We start from the raw sequence: 16793 nt of genomic DNA, 5'->3' as shown, positions 1-16793 counted from the left end.
GCTTCATTATTTTAAAATGGCATGGACGCGATTTTCCTTAATCATGGAAAATACGTCTGAATTAAACGCATTGAATTTGAAATCGCAATTATTTCCCGGGTGCAAGTTCAAATTTAATCCGGTCAAATACTCTTTATCGCATATGTGTAAGGAAAACAAACCTCCTTAAATAAGTATAATTTTTGCTGAGGGTTGTACGCTGCGATCTTCATAACATGCGACTAATTAGATAAAAGTGATGTAAACACTGTAATAAATATAATATCAGAAAATTTAGTCTCGAGCATGAGTGTTATATTATATTTTTCTGGCTCATTAGTGCGTAATTGATATGTTGTGTTGCGGAATATGCGCTACTCAGTTAAACGGATGGTAACAAGGAAGATAGAGCATGTGTAGTTGCCATTCGGAAATTTTGGTAAGTTGGTGTTCTATTTTGAGTAATTTGTTGCTTTATATTTCCGCAATTTAAATCCGAGACCCTCGGTATCATCATCAACTAAACTTTTCAAATTCCCTCCAGCCCGTCGCCCTTCCCTGACCTTTTAATTGCATAGATCGATAACTTAGTCATTCTACCCGAACGGCAAGCTTCAGCTTTTATTATTCGATTAGTCTACAGATGGCCACACGAAGTGACTGACACGTAAACTGGTGGCGCTCTGTAGAATGTCATCGGAAAAGGTGCGATTGGTGCGAAAATTCAAAACATAACTAAACAGAGTATAGGCCGAACATGACGGACGGATCTGTAGATAACATGCGGCAGTTCGGGCAAAACGGGGTCATTCAGCCTCTCTTGACTGGTAAGTTGGTTATTTGCCTATTTATTTATCAACTTTTTAAATAAACCATACTAGACCATTAGTATTAATAGCAGTGCTGCTGTGTGGACTCATATGTGTCACGCATAAAGCACATTTAAATGTCGGTATTTGCGTTTTCATGCATTTCATTTGCATCTGTGAACGCGAATTGCATCATAGTCACCTTTTTTTTATAATGTTAACCTCTAGAAGATTTTTTTTTTGCATATTTAAATTGTGCTTTAGGTTTTTATTTTTCTACATATTTTCACAGAAATACAAATTATTTACTCTCCCGACATTCAAGACTATTAGCGGGGCCTCGTGCGTCAGTTTAAAACGAAAATAAAATAGAACTTTGAGTGCGACGATCAAAAAAACTCAATTTTTAAGTGCATTTTTGGCTTGTTGGAATTCCGTGATGACTTTTATTGTGTTGGTATTATTGTTAAATTATTCCCTATAGCTTCGAAAAGAAAGAAAAAACTTCGAGCCGCATTTTCATATTAAGAACCTTGAAACTCTTGTTTTCCACAGATGGCTCATTAGATTCCAGAAAAAAGCCCTTTAGTAGTAGTAGTAGTAGGTTAAACATTTTTATTTTATGATTAGCTTGGTAATTTATAGAGAATTCGCCAATTTGCATTTATCCAACTAATCGATACTCGACAGCTAATTTTGTTTTATTAGCCCTTAATATCTGAACCTTAGTGTTTTTTAAATAAAATATTGCGATACTAGAATAATTTTGTTGTGAAAGTTCTTTAAATTTAAGATAATTCTCACAATACGACAACATGGGGCACATATTGCGGCTATCCCTGGAAGGGAATATTCTCGTGCGCAGTGTGTTGCAGGGGAACTTCGATGGTGGATTATATAGCGAACCACCCGGTATATTATTGCGCTCTGGGGTTCATCTAACATTAGTTTAAACATACAGGATGGCTCAAAACAGATGCAATAAAATTAACCTTTTTTAAATCCTGTACATTGTTGCATTTTTGGATTCTTCGCTAATTTTTAAGATTATTTCGTTTAAAAGCACCCTATTCCGATTTTTTTCGTGTTCAAACTATTGACGTTAAAGGACACTTTTTGCGACTACACTTTTAATATTATGTGAGATCCGGGACTGCACGTGGCCCATTTTTGCCGTATTACCTCTCTGAGTGCGCTCACTGATGCGGATTTCCGGTTTGCAATAAAATAATCTGAAGTGTGAAAAAAATTTGTCTCACATTAACATATGGCAAAATACTTAATTTTTAGAAATATTTTTTCATTGTTCATTTACTTGTCGATCGATGGATCAGCTTCCCATTTCCCAGTAAGACACTCTGTACGTACGTACAATATTGAAGTTTTATTTTTATTTTAATGAATAGACTGTGATGAGTACATGCCTTTTATTATAGCAATTGCGTACCACTCTGAAAATTAAGTTTCTCAACCCAAAAAAATGGATACTTTGGATTTCCAACTCATAATTTTTAGCCATTTTAAGGAATATTCGGAATCATACAGTCTGTAAATAAAAAATCAATTATTTTATAAATTTTTCTGATACATATTTCGTTATAATAATAAACTTCATTGCTGCGTCTCTTTGAAGCTGAAACATCTATACCAGAACAAGAATACGGAGGAAATAAACACTATGCCATTATATATTTACAAATCTAAAAATAAAAATTGAGAAAAGAATTAATTGGAACACACTTCTCCAAAAATATTTCCACAGTTTAAATGCAGCGACCCAAATAGATGTAATTCGTTTTAAAACTTATTAGAGGAGAATGACAAATATACAAATCTAACCCGGTACTCTGATTAACATAAATCTTTCCAATTTGAGACCATTTGGTAAACTGTGAGAACCAACTACAGTAGGCTCTCAATAATGTAAACACGCGATAATGAAACTTTTGCGTTAATGTAAACAAAAAAAATTTGTACCGTAGGATCCAGCGGAACGCGCGATAACGTAAACAATGTGTACTCTCGTTGACGTAATTAGTTCTTGGCGACACACAAAATGAAGCAGCGATAATAGAAAAAGCAAAAAATCCGCGCTCATATAAAAATTTTAATATCTCTGTTAATTATGACTGTTTAAAAATCTTTTGGATGACTAGCAGTATATTCTTGAAATTGTTCCACAAGCACTTTGTCCCTAAAGTATGACAATGAATTTGTAATCACAAATGTTCTACATATTCATAATTTAAAGATTATTTAACTTGTAGGTAAAAAAATTATTAAAAAACAGACACTTCCAATAAAAGCATTGTTATTATTACATAAAGCACCAAGTTATAACCAAGAGCAACACTTAAGGAGCGAGAATGGATCAATTTTTGTCAAGTACATACTGCGCAACATAACTTCATTAATCCGAACCATGGACCAGAACGTAATGAGACCCATCAAACTATGCTACCGAAAATTTCTACTTTAACAAAGAATTCTAAAAATATATCTGAGTCTTTGAAATTGGTAACATTACAAGAAGCTGTTTTAAATTTGCATATGGTGTAAAATGCAATTAATCAGTAAACTATTCAAAAATGTCGGAACAATCTCTTTTGCACTAATGATCAAGATGAAGACGATGTTCCCTTAAGCGTAATTAGGGAACAATTGCGATGTACTGATGATGTTCTTGTCAGTGCGTCATTGGATGTTCTTGATTTATTCAAAATAGTGAATCCCAACATTGTTCGCACTCCAGCTGATATTAATTATGGAATGAAGACAAGCAGACAAATGATGTTAATAAGGAGAACGATATGGACAATGAAGACGATAAGGACGTTTTCATTCATATTGTAGAAGTGTAACGACTGACGCGCAAGCTGTACAAGTTTTTAACCAAACTTTAAATTGAGCTAAAAGAAGCATCATCTATGGATATTTTAGTTCTTCGTAAATTACAGACATAGACAGTGGAAAACAATGCTAAGCGCCAATTTATGCAGAACAAAATTGCAGATTATTATTCTACTTATTGGTTCTACTGTTAAAAAATACTTATTAGTATTAGAATATTTGTTTATTTTGTTATATGCAGAATGTTTCAGTTTTAATCCGTATAACTTTAATAGCGTATTGAACGTCCAAAAATGTCAGTTTGCTGTATAAACCAACGTCCAATAAGGGATTCTTTAGCAGATAGAAGGGGTTTAAATTTAATTTAAAAAATGGAAAATGCTAAAATTCTTCAAAAAGGAGAGATATTCTTTAGCGAAATTTCAGAAATATTGACAACTATAAACAATGGATATGTTTTACTGGGAAAAATATTTTATAGCTTAACATTGGCATACCTACTTCCATGTTAGGAGGTATTTTTTTCAGAAAAATTAGTACGTTATTGGCTTTTCTGAAAATAAAAACGATTTTTGAATTCCTCGTTCGATTCTGAATAAATGATCTCTCTTCAGATTTTTTCGCCCAACCCCTCGTCTCCTAGTAGAAAATTTAAAATAATTTTAATGCATGTTTTAAATTAATAATTAGAACGTAATGGTACCAACACTTAACTAGGAATTTTAAAACTAAAAAAAGAAAACGATTTACCACATTTTTTAAGAGTAAAAATATTTTTCTTGAATGTTTTTATGTAGAAAGTTGTTATTTAATATGTATTAATTTATGTAGGTACCAAATAAAATTAATATGAAAGCAAATTAAATATGCAATAAAATTATTTTAGTTTTTTAACTTCAGTTAAAAAACTGAAATAAGTCAGACGAAGTCAGACGAAAAAACGTCAAAACAGACTGTTTTTCCAGAATTGAACAAGAAATTGAAGGATAAAATTTATTTTCAGAAAGATCAGTAGAGTACTAGAAGAGTACTTTTTCTGAAAAACTATCTTCTAACATAAAAATAGGCACACCATCGGAAAAGTTAAAAAAATTGTTTTGCAGTAAAACATATGCGTCGTTTATAGCGGAAAACACTTTCAAAAATTCGTTACAGGATTTTAAGCCATTTTTGAAGAAATTAAATATTTTTAATTTTCAAAAATTAAATTTGAACCCTCTGTATTTGGTAAAGGTAGCCTTAATGGACGTTCATTTATACAACAAACTGACATTATTTTTAAACGTTCAATACGCTTTAAAAATTATGCGGGTTAAAACTGAAACACCTTGCATATGTATTAAACATTTTTTAAATATATTTATTACTTAAATCACGTTTCCCTAATGTAAACATTTCAATCATGTGAACCACGCTTGGTTTCAATTGGTTTACAATATCGAGCGTCTGATGTATTTATTATTTTAGATCTTTATCAAATTACCATGGCTTATGCCTATTGGAAGTCAGGAAAAACGAAAGACCATGCGGTTTTTGACTTGTTTTTCCGGAAAAATCCATTTCAGGGCGAGTTCACTATTTTCGCAGGGCTCGAAGAATGCCTGAAGTTTTTAGGAAAATTTTATTACTCCAAGAGCGGTAAGGTTGGCGCAATATTAATAGATAATGATGAATAGTATAATCCATTTTAGACATCGAATACCTTAAAACCGCTTTACCCCCCCATACTGAAGAGGATTTTTTTGAGTTCCTGAGTACCCTTACGGCAAAAGATGTCAAACTGTATGCTATTGCTGAAGGATCGGTGGCCTTTCCTAGGTCAGTAGTAATCAAACACACCTTGAACGTTAGATCAATTATTGTAGGTTAAAAAGTTCCATGCTAAAAGCACATGTATCAAACCCATGAAAGAAGGTTTCCTTGAAGCATCACTGCATTTTCTATTGGATACGAAACTATTTCCGGCACGAACAGTAATTTAGTGTCGATATCGTCATAGGATATACATAATAAATGACATTTTTTTCATTTAAAGACTATAAATTTCTTTCAATATTTTCACAAAATTAACAATGATTGATTTATGAGCCAAAACGTTCACGCTATTATCAAAATAATAATTTCGTTCATAGAGTACCGCTAATGAGGATAGAAGGTCCACTTACAGTAGTTCAATTATTGGAAACCACTTTGCTTACTTTAGTTAATTATGCTAGGTAAGTTTTGTGCTGTAGTTATTGTTGTGTTTGACGATGTAAATACCCAATTGCAGTCTAATGGCCACAAATGCTGCAAGATACAGAATTGCAGCTGGAAACTTAATGCTGTTTGAGTTCGGGCTTAGAAGGGCTCAAGGGCCTGATGGTGGCTTATCAGCTTCCAAATATTCGTATATTGGTAAGTGTTTGTGATACTGTGTTTTGTTCTAATAGGCTTTAAAAGCAAATTAGGGATCCAAATTGAACAAACTCTAATTAGCGATATTCAAATAGCGTTATCGACTTACGATGTTAAAGTTGGTACCAGGCGCTGAGGGTGTCAAATATTCCATTCAATCAATACTATACCAAACTTGTGGGAAAAGCTGGCACGTTTAATGGCCTTTGTGTTACCTATTATAATTTGTTTGAAGACGATTTTTTAGGGGGCTTTGACGGCACCAGTAACGTCTTAGCAGGAAAACTCTTCGACATACCAGTAAGGGGCACCCATGCTCACGCCTATATCACTTCGTTCAACGGGTTCTCAGAGCTGAAAAATACAGTTCTCCCATCTAAAAATGGCGGCAAACCTAAGGACTTGCTTAAAATGGCCTTGAAGTGGAAAGAAAATCTTTTACCGATTTTTAAAGTAATTTCATCGGAAGCAAATGAGGGAGAGCTGGCTGCCCTTGTGTCGTTTGCCATAGCTTTTCCTGATGGGTTTATGGCGTTAGTGGACACATATGAAGTACAAAGGTACGTAAGGAGTTCCGTGCTTCGTTATAATTCTGACAGTGAAATTACTTCGATTTTATTCGAGGTCATAGAGCAATAAGACTTTCCCATTTTGTTTGATTTTCATGTTCTATCTTTAAGGCTATTTACTTTAAAAACATATCTTTAGTTCCTCGAGTTCTTTAACCTGCTTACAAGATATTTCCCTGTAGGAGTGGTCTTCTAAATTACTGTGCCGTCGCACTGGCATTGAACGATCTCGGATATCACGCCATAGGAATAAGATTAGATAGTGGAGATCTTTGCTACCTCTCCAACATCGCTCGGCATTACTTCACAGAAATTAGCATAAAATTTAACATTCCCTGGTTCGAACATCAATTAATTATGGCTTCCAACGACATAAACGAAGAAACCATAATCAGCCTAAATGAGCAGGGCCACAAAATAAATTGCTTCGGCATTGGTACTCACTTGGTCACGTGTCAAAGACAACCAGCGTTAGGGTGCGTCTACAAGATGGTGGAACTAAACCATTATCCGAGGATCAAACTGAGCCAAGAAGTCTCGAAAGTTACCATGCCGGGAAATAAGGATGCTTATAGGCTGTACAGCGAGAGCGGTCATGCGCTTGTAGATTTGCTACAGAGGTCTGTAGAGTCTCCTCCAAAAATCAACGAGAAAATTCTTTGCCGGCATCCTTTCGAGGAGTCCAAAAGAGCATATGTGAAGCCCTCTAAAGTGGAGAAGTTGTTGGAATTGTGCTGGGCTGATGGAAGAATTGTGAAGAGTTTGCCTAGTTTGAAACAGATTAAGGAGAAAGTTACCAGTTCTTTGAAAACTTTGAGGTCTGATATCAAAAGGAATTTGAACCCCACTCCATATAAGGTCAGTGTTGTAACTATACTGAAGGTTGGATTATTGGTTCTTGGACATTATAGGTAGCCGTGAGTGATGACCTTTATCATTTCATTCATGATCAGTGGCTCAAAAATGCTCCAATCGGAGAATTATCGTAGACGCATGTAAGGTTTGCTCCGGAATCTTTTAGACATTGAAGAAATGTTGGGCAAGAAGTTGTTGAAATGGATGGAAGCAAAATCAGATGATCGGCGTAATTCAGAAGAAAATAAGGAAAGCGGTACTATACTAGAATAGATTTTTGGCTCAATGTTGGATAAAGTTCTTTAATTAAAACAATTCAAAGCATAGCAAATTAAGAGGTAGTGATCTCTGCTAACCAACTTAGAATTATTAAAGGCATCATATAACATTTTTATTCAATACCTACCCACAGATAGTGCAATATGTTAACATGACGACAATAACTAATAAATTTTTGTCAACAGAGGAAACAAGGCATTCCGATTTGTTATATTCTGCTCAATAGACGTGCAAACTAGTTGTCTTATAGTACAAAATAACTAGAATTAAATACTTTTTGTATCTTATGTTTTTGTTACCTATATTTATGAGTAAGTTTAGATGAGTTCCATTGTGTAAGAACGGTATAAACTATGGTCAACTTAAGTCTTAGTTTACTTGAGCCCTCCTATAAGCAATTTGTTGCTACCAAGTTTATTTCATTTGTGACAGCAATCTTATTCTTCTGGGAGAACCCAAGTGACAGTACAATCGGTTTAAGCATAGATCTATTGCAACGTTAGTCAAGCGATCTAGTCCGTCCTAAACGCTAAAACTTTACACTTGTTTTAATATAATTTTCAAATGATATTACAATGGTTTATTTTCACACCCTGAGCGAAAGTTATTAGTTCTACCAGGGACACTGAAGCTTAATTAGGGAGCAAAATTTAAAATTTTCATTTTGTATTAATTTCCCTGGTTCTGTCCTTTGGTTACATCCATAAAGTTTTTGAAGTCATAAACGGAGTGGTTCCAGTTTCTATAGCAAAACGTTGGTACGCGCTCCGAACGTTGCAACATCGACTACGCTATAAACGTATCGTGATCGTTAATCGGATTAGTCACGTTTATGTTCGCAATTGCGAAAAGTACTAAACGTACCTGCAAACGTTTTTTTTTTTTTATCACACAAGCTCTTTATGAGTTGGACTTCCATTGTACGTGTTGTACAGGGTGTCCCAGGTTTGATGATTGAGCGTCAGAAATGGTTCGACAACGGCTTTTTTAGTCAAGTTGCTCATGTAAACAGAGGACCTACCTCTTTTTTATTCTGAATGACTAGGGGACAACAATAAAATAAGATTTTTTTTATTTCCAAGCATTCAAAGCATCCTCTGAGATCTATTATTTCTATTACACCTGGGATATTCTACAATCCAAGCATACAGCATAAGTGCAACAGGCTTAGAAGCAATAAATCACAAAAATCAAGTTTATGGCGAAACGGCGACAGGTACGAAAGAGGCGTCAAGGGGCATTTTTTTTTAATACTCCATGCCACAATCATGCTCATGTTTCCTTTTTCCGGTAAGCAATTTTTCCGTTTCTTTTTCCACTGGTGACAACATTCTACATTTATTCTTGTCATACTTCATGGACGTATTCTGTGTTTCTTTTGAAACCTTAAGCACCTTATATATTTATATAAACGAGGTTAAAATGAAAAGTCCAATGCAGAGCAAGAAAGTAAAAATTAAGACAGAAATCCTACAGGGTCAAAACATAAAAATAAGTATAAAAACATACGTATTGGTGATCAGACGCAAAACGCCATATCCAGTCTTCTTTCATCTAGGTGTGTACTTACTTGGGGCAGTAAGTGGTCACCAGCAGCATATCTTGGGAAATAACAGTTCTGAACTGATCTGGAATAAGTTTCCGAGCCTGAAATGTTTTATTATCTCTTTAATAATTGTAAATCAACTTTGAAATTACCTACGAATTCTCCGTTTCCGCGAGGGAACACCACTACCATGTCAGTGGCCCTAGAGGTAATCACTTGAACCCCAAGAGACAGGGGACTCAGTTCCATGCAACAGCCATCAGTGTTGTCGACGGTGATATTAGACACTATACCCTGTTTCTGCGAAACCAATTCAATAGTTAGGATAATAATAATAACACAAAGTGTGTCATTCACACCTGAATATGTGTTTTGATCGTTTGGGAATTGAGAACCTCGACAAATCCAATGACAGTGTCCATGACGATGACGCATTTCTTGCAATTGTCAATGATGATTGCAGTTACCTTTCCCCCCACAGTGATGGTGGATTCGATGCACTTGAAGATGTAGACAATGCTCTTCATATCAGCTTTGTCGATAAGGACAGAGTGGTTTGCGACGTAATTCTCCTGAAACAAATGTGATTATTAGGTTTTAAATCACATAAAGCTTTTGGACAGATAAGGATGGAGATGTATCGACACATAAAATGTATATAAATAAATCTTGAAGCAGCTGCCTTTGTTAATTCTTCATGACAAAAAAATGAATAATATTCCTACTTTGAGCCTCACAAAAGTATTAATTTTTTCCTATGAACAAATAATTAATACCATTTGGCTATGTCTATTTAAAGTAACCTTTAATAAAACATTAAATTAAAATGGTTCATAACCCTCGTAAATGAATTTTCTTTACAATATTCATAATCGCTCTCATTAATGTTTATGTAAATGTTTACGTAACTTAAACATACTCGCTGATAATTACGACATAAAGATGCACCAAAAAAAAATGAAATAATACTGACTTGCATTGACCCTATACCACCCTTTAAGCTTATTCCCCTACATCATTCATTTGTAATTCGGACTCCTGAAGTTAAAATACAGGGGGTAACATATCGTCATGACGATATTTCACGGAGTGATAGTACTCTACAAAATAATAAAAATGCTAATAGACCCAAGGGCAAAAGCGCGCAACTTTTGATATACAAGGTGGCAAAATTTCACATTTTCTCCTCATATTTTGCAAGGACATTTACTATAGTTTTTATAGTTTTGTTTTCAATTATATTTATTTTATTTTAAGAAACTGAATTAAATGTTACGAATTTTTTTAGATAGTTGATAACTGAGCCGGATGATTTTTTTCCTTACTTCATTTACATTTTTAATTTGCATTAATATATATTTTTTACAAATTCTACAAAAGCAGTGAAAGATGTGAAAATATTGCAAAAGATCAAAAAGCTGAAAAATTGAAGTAGGAATTTAAATTTGGTGTCAGTATCCATACAGGGCATCCCAAAAAAAGATACGTAGCATAAATTAGTAGATGAACAAAAGAAACATAACGTCTTGTATACATTACTTAGCTACCGACAATTTTCGCATTTTGTTACTTAGAGTTTTAAAGAAAATAGGTGTACGAAATTTCAAATATTTAACTCAAGACATGCATGCGAAAATCGAAAAATATTCGAAACTTGGCCTTTATATCGAAAATGTTGTGTTTTTGACAATGGGTCTAGTAGAATTGTTTTTATTATTTTGCAAAGCACTATTGCTTCGTGAAATATTTTCATGATGACATGTTACACTCTGTAGATGCTATTGAATGTGTTAATTAAAAAAAAATAAAATTTATCAAAAGACCTGATCTGGTTCCAGTCGACTATCGTATCTGGGATTGAATGAAGGACCTGGTACAATGAGGTAATTCATGATCGAGACCATTAATCCAAAAAATTAAAGAGGCAACAGAAGCAATGAAGGCTGAAATGGAGCCAGGAGTAACCACCATAGATGCCACGAAAATTCCCAAGTTGTATTAAAAACAATGGTTCTCATTTCGAGCAGGATGTTGATCATAAGTATATAATATAAGTAATGCATAAATAATAATTAGTTAGTAATTTTTTAATCAATTTATTAAATCGCCATACGTTGTTTTTCCATCATTTTTTTCTTTATTGATTAAATATCTTATGCAATATTAAGTCTACGTTTTTCAATAAATCATTGAAAAGAGCAACATCCAAAAAAACTTTTAAATATATTTTAACGACTCTTCCATTGGCATCTTTCTTTTTATTCGCTTACAAAGTCGAGGTTTAATATTCAAGAAATGCATTTTTGGAGTTTTTGAGATACGCAATTCTTTTTCATATGCAGATCCCGCTACATGTTTAATTTCGATAAAACACATATCCAAATTTATACGAAAAAAGATAGAGTCAGATCAAATATTCCATTAAATTTTTATTGTAATTTTTATGGAAGCAACCAGTGAATATGATAAAATTCGGAAGAAGTTTTGATACTTCGAAATGCGTGATACTTCGTATAAGTATTATTTAAATACAGCAAGTTATATAAGTGCCCTTTTCACTGCTATGCACATAGAGTTTTAGTGAGTGGAGGCAAAAGCCATATATTACGCAATTGATAAGTGCGAGAGAGACAAGCTACGGTTTCCCCTTCCATTGTGAACGATCGGCTAGCGTCGTCGACTCGTAAGTAGTACGCCTTAATCCGAGTACGGATCATGTCACAAGAAGGGTTTGTTTTTCAATTGCTACGTTCTAAAACCCATTTCTATCGTGGAGTTTGTAGAGGTAAGGTTCAAGTAACATTCAAATTTGTCTCGAAGAATGCATTCAAATTTGCGTTTACGCGCGTAATTTGCGTCCTCCAAAATCACGTAGAACTACATACTTCCCTAGATCGCGGCGTACTGTTTATGAGTGAACGACACTAGCCGATCATTGACAATGGAAGGGAAAACGGTAGCCTATCTCCGTCGCACTTATTAAGCGTCTAATTGCCTCTTGCTTGCACTCACTAAAACCCCATGTGCACAGCAGCGAAAAAAGTACTGTATGTGGTCAAATATGTTCAAAATCATCTTACCAACCAACCCCGTTCGCATGTATATCGGTGAACCAAACCCTTTATATATGTAGTTTAATTAACTATTTGTAATTCATTACATTTTTTCATTACTAACATCCGCCCATGTGCCACCCTTTTGGGAAGACCTAAAATTTCTTTCAAACATTTCACAACAGTTCATCAATCGTATCAAATTTGCTGAAATAATCATATCATTAATTTTTAACATACAATCCATCTCTTCCAGACCATCAGAAAATATTTATTATTCTTTAAAATTTCACTAATCAAAATCAAAGAGGTCTAGAAAGAAATCAAGAGTGGTCAGTAAACTTTACAGATTTTGAAAAATAATGTAAACTTCTTGATGCAGTTCAAATCACTCGCAATGTCATAAATTCGTATATTCGCAACTGCTCCTATCAAATCTGAATATCAAATAAGGATTTCATTACAGGGGAATGACAGCGCTTATCAGCAAAAATTCTAGTCAGCGGTTTTCTACTCCACATAGAAACATAAAATCAATTTTCTTGAATCAAATTGAAATGAACTTACAATTCTCCACATCCCATCTACACTGACGACGTTTGATTGAAGTGCGGGGGGCGCCTTCGCCTTGGGCTCGATAGTCCTAATAGGGTTGACGGAAAAGGCAGCACGAGCCTTCAGTCGTCCGGATAGCACTGGAGACTTCTTCGCTACGTCCATCCCGGGGAGACTAATTTTCTTCTAGAATTGATCACAAAAACTTAACAGAAGTTGACGATTAACCACACTCGTTGATATCTGGAAATTAAATAGTAGAGGTGGGTTGAATTGGCGGGGACTTTGTAGAGACTTCACTGGAGGGGGCAATTGCTATTTCCTACTATAGTCAGTATATTTTTCTCTGTATCACGTGGCGTTGATTACTTATAAAAATATTTAATAGTCAATTAAGGTGAAGTAATAACTCGAACGATTTTGTTCATATCTGCATTGCTGACATAGAGATATGAAGTAAAAATTCTTGCGAAATTGAACAATGAAGTATTATCGCTGAGCATTTATTGCCCTGCAATAAGTCATAAAATCATTGTTAAAAAAGGTTCAAAAACTAAGTTTAATTTTAATATTTTAAGAGTTTTTCAAGCTTACTTTAAGGCAGTTTCCAGTACAATGGTGACGAATTCCGTCAATGGTGAAACTATGTCACAGTAGAGCTTTATACGCTAGTTGTGATATGGATTTTGCTGCCTTGAACATGGGAATATGCAGATCGAGTCCTTCCACCATCTCAACATTTATATCCACACTACCCTTTTGGTAGCAATGAACAATGCACACATATAATCATATTGAAGATCATTAACAAAAAAGTGTGACTTACCCCAAAAATCATATTGCCACATTTTGGATCGACAATGGCGAGGAAAGCGTTTCCATTTTTGCAACGAATTTCATGCAAGCCAGATTCTCATATATGTTGCCAGGTAGCCCTTTGCAGATTTTGTATCATCTTGATATTCATGATTAACAGCAACTTAATGACCCACAGAAGCGTTGCTAGGACCAGCTTCAGAAACTCGAGAAGTGTGAGCAATTTGAGGGATTTCATCGACATTACGTTTATCATTACAGTAGCTGGAGATACTATTTTTCATATTTGAGGAACTTGAGACTACCGCCGATAGAGTACTGTAGCAGAGGTCAATCTTTGATTTTTTGATTTAGCGTTCTTGAAGAAGTCCATTTTTGAAGAAAGTAGAAATCTGCTGGGTTATAAGTTGTAGTTGGTAAGAGTGCGAAGTCACGTATTTCTCCATATTTCTAAGGTGATGGGAGTCACATGATAAGTATATCTAAGTCTTTCTACCAGAAAATGACACAAGACGGAAAGATATGTGTAGCAAGAAAAATGGAAAACTTATGGTTTGAAAATGGGCCTAAGATTTGAGCTTATTTATTTACGAATAGAAATAAAGCGAATATAATCTAAAAATATATTAGTTTCACATCCTTATTTCTTAATAACTAAGAAAGTCTCCAATTCTCCATCTTGTGTTAATCTGGTGGAGAACTTCTGAGGAACCGTCTGCCGCACCTAAAAAATATCACAAAACTTTTCGTTCATTTTCACCCCGTTTGATTGGAAAGAGCTTACAAAGTCCCCATAAATATTCGGTATGAGCAACGCCACATCTGTAGATTTTAGCGTTATGACCTCAGCATCCAGTGAGTGACTGCTCAAGTAAATGTTACACATATTGGATCTCTCTATAGATATTGTGGCTACTTTATGAAACATCTAAAAGGAGTGGAATTCTTAGACGTGCATAATGAAATGCTTTGAGCAGCTTACCCGAACTCTCAGTCTTATTGCCAGACTGTTTAGAATCCCAACAGCCCCCCCAACTGTGTCCAAAACAACTGTAACATCGCTGCACTGATCTATCACTACAGAATTCACTGTTCCCTTCACTGTAATTGTGCAGTTGATACATTTAAATATGAAAACGATGTTTTCGCTTGACGAATTTTCCGCGACCAGGAAGTGATGTCCTCTTTGATATTCCTAGGAAAATTGCACGGTAAATCTCCTTTATAAAACCCTCTAAAGCACTCACAAATCTCCATTTTCTCCGCTGTTTAATATTCAGGGGAACATTATTATAAAAATCTTCAGATTGTGCCATGGTGCTGGTTAAGGTACTAATAGCAGAATACCGTCCATTTTGTTCGATGCCTCGAAGAAAATTTGCATTGACCAATAGCATTCCTTCAAGTTCTTGTGAGCCCCAATTGGAATTCAAGAACGACGTCCGATGAATGCTGATGGAACAAACTTAGCATTTTCTACCAACCAGGCCCCTCTATAAAATTGTCTGCTTGGGTTTCTGCTGATTGTTTATAATCTTCGATTATCGATAAGGGCTGATTGCACGAGTGCAGATTTAGAATTTAGATGTGGTTAGCAGTTTTTGTGTAAGTCTTGAAAATGCATGCTGAATCATTTGTCGCATTTTTATGACAATTAAACGAAAATTCGGTGCTAAGCAAAAGTTTACAGGCTGATTTGAAAACGAGCGAAAAAATGGGAAAACAATTTAATAAGTTAATTTTTTCTCGGGATTAAGTCAGAGTCACTAGATCACGTCATCGGATCCTCTCTTAGAATCGCATCACAAATCACAAGATTACATTGCACCATAGTATGCGAGCGGTAAATCATCAGAATTCGAAATTTCGTTCAAAATTTAAGGAATTTGTTTATTTTCCTACGCAAGCTCACTGTTAGTAATCTGAAGCTTCAAATTCGGTAAATTAGCCATCTAAATGTTTTCGGATCTTTGAATGAAATGATCCATGGAGCGGTTAAGCAACATTCGACGTCAATTTATCCCCAAAAATAGTTATTTATGTAATAAATGCGTAATGTAAAATGTTATGGGATGAATCAGTTTCCCGGTCGAGCCCGCTTGCTTGCAAGGTCGCAAATAGATCAGCCCAATAAATTTTTATTCGGTGCCCGTTACACAAAACTTTTATCTTAGATTTAATGTTAGTTTGTCAGATAATAATTTAACTTTTAAGGAAAACTTAAAATACGCTCTAATTACATTAGTCAAATACTAAAAGAAATTAAGCAACAGAACACTTATAGGGCAACCCTGTTATTAAAAAAAAATTCACTTCTCACTACCGTATCCCAATGAAATTCGGTTTCAAAATAGAATCGGCCATTTTAAATGCAAGTAAAGCATTTTTAAAATGGCCGGTCCTACCGGAAGTACCGCCATTTTAAAAATTTTAACAGCTACAAGATCTCATGGAAATTGGCATTGTACATTAACCGTTTTGAATTTTGGAATCGGTGTTCCAGGTCTTAAAGAGGTCCTAATAAGCTACGTTTTAATGTGTTTCAATTTGACAAAAGGTCACCACAGTCCCCGAAACGTGTCTCCGAATTTGTATACTCTCAATCGCAATAACTTACCTACCCTGTAACTTAAAGCATTTTTAAGTATAAAATTTAATTATGTATCGAATATTATTAAAGTTCCCTGAATAAATTCTTAAGAAGTCCTCTCTGAGTCTTAAAAAATTTTCCGGTATAACTCGGAAACGGTAAATTTGAGACATAAAGTACTTTAAATGAATCACCTTAAAATTTGAAGAGAAATCCAAAAATGACAAAAACATTATGGGGTTCGATTTATAATAACGAAGCTGATAGCTAATTCTGATATAACTGGAAGTGTCGTCATTTTTTAAATATTTTACTTGGTTTCAAAATGGTCGATTCATGGCTGAAATTAAATTTCATTGGGCTACAATGGTGATAACTCAAAAAGTTTTTAATGAGCGAGTAGCGCAGCTAACCTTGTGTGTGTTATCTGCTTTATTTTAACAGTATGATAAATTTACCGACTTTACTGAACTAGGACTAGATTGAACATTGTAG

The 16793-nt window shown here is 34.6% G+C and overlaps 3 protein-coding genes and 1 long non-coding RNA gene across 5 annotated transcripts; 2 read left to right on the top strand and 2 right to left on the bottom strand.

Moving 5' to 3' along the window:
* Nucleotides 1–276: 276 nt before the first annotated feature.
* LOC136350298 (nicotinate phosphoribosyltransferase-like) lies at nt 277–8308 on the top strand. The gene is made up of 9 exons (XM_066301819.1): nt 277–418; nt 616–806; nt 5106–5276; nt 5330–5456; nt 5771–5854; nt 5911–6035; nt 6283–6595; nt 6787–7462; nt 7516–8308. The coding sequence occupies exons 2-9, from the start codon at nt 737–739 to the stop codon at nt 7591–7593; spliced, it is 1644 nt and encodes a 547-aa protein (XP_066157916.1). The 5' UTR covers nt 277–418; nt 616–736; the 3' UTR covers nt 7594–8308.
* LOC136350302 (uncharacterized) lies at nt 817–5010 on the top strand. Its single transcript, XR_010734133.1, has 2 exons — nt 817–2987; nt 3056–5010. It is a non-coding gene; the product is annotated as an uncharacterized lncRNA (long non-coding RNA).
* A 53-nt stretch (nt 8309–8361) lies between the features above and the next one.
* On the bottom strand, nt 8362–13141 carry LOC136350300 (adenylyl cyclase-associated protein 1-like). 2 transcript variants are annotated; one of them, XR_010734132.1, is made up of 5 exons: nt 12905–13141; nt 9644–9856; nt 9441–9584; nt 9248–9385; nt 8362–8779 (listed from the first exon to the last, which is right to left on the bottom strand). XR_010734132.1 is itself a non-coding variant. In XM_066301821.1 (4 exons), the coding sequence occupies exons 1-4, from the start codon at nt 13055–13057 to the stop codon at nt 9305–9307; spliced, it is 591 nt and encodes a 196-aa protein (XP_066157918.1). In that variant the 5' UTR covers nt 13058–13141; the 3' UTR covers nt 8362–9304. The 2 variants fall into 2 exon arrangements, 1 of the variants encoding a protein (XP_066157918.1); XM_066301821.1 differs by having other exon boundaries at nt 8362–9385.
* A 1140-nt stretch (nt 13142–14281) lies between these two features.
* Nucleotides 14282–15191, bottom strand: LOC136350454 (adenylyl cyclase-associated protein 1-like). Its single transcript, XM_066302162.1, has 4 exons — nt 14956–15191; nt 14691–14903; nt 14493–14636; nt 14282–14432 (listed from the first exon to the last, which is right to left on the bottom strand). The coding sequence occupies exons 1-4, from the start codon at nt 15103–15105 to the stop codon at nt 14349–14351; spliced, it is 591 nt and encodes a 196-aa protein (XP_066158259.1). The 5' UTR covers nt 15106–15191; the 3' UTR covers nt 14282–14348.
* Nucleotides 15192–16793: the final 1602 nt, after the last annotated feature.

This window comes from Euwallacea fornicatus, chromosome 3 (assembly GCF_040115645.1).
Source record: "Euwallacea fornicatus isolate EFF26 chromosome 3, ASM4011564v1, whole genome shotgun sequence".
Classification (NCBI taxonomy): Eukaryota; Metazoa; Arthropoda; class Insecta; order Coleoptera; family Curculionidae; genus Euwallacea; species Euwallacea fornicatus.
Note: the sequence above shows the minus strand (reverse complement) of the source record. Positions and strands in the feature narration are given on the sequence as shown.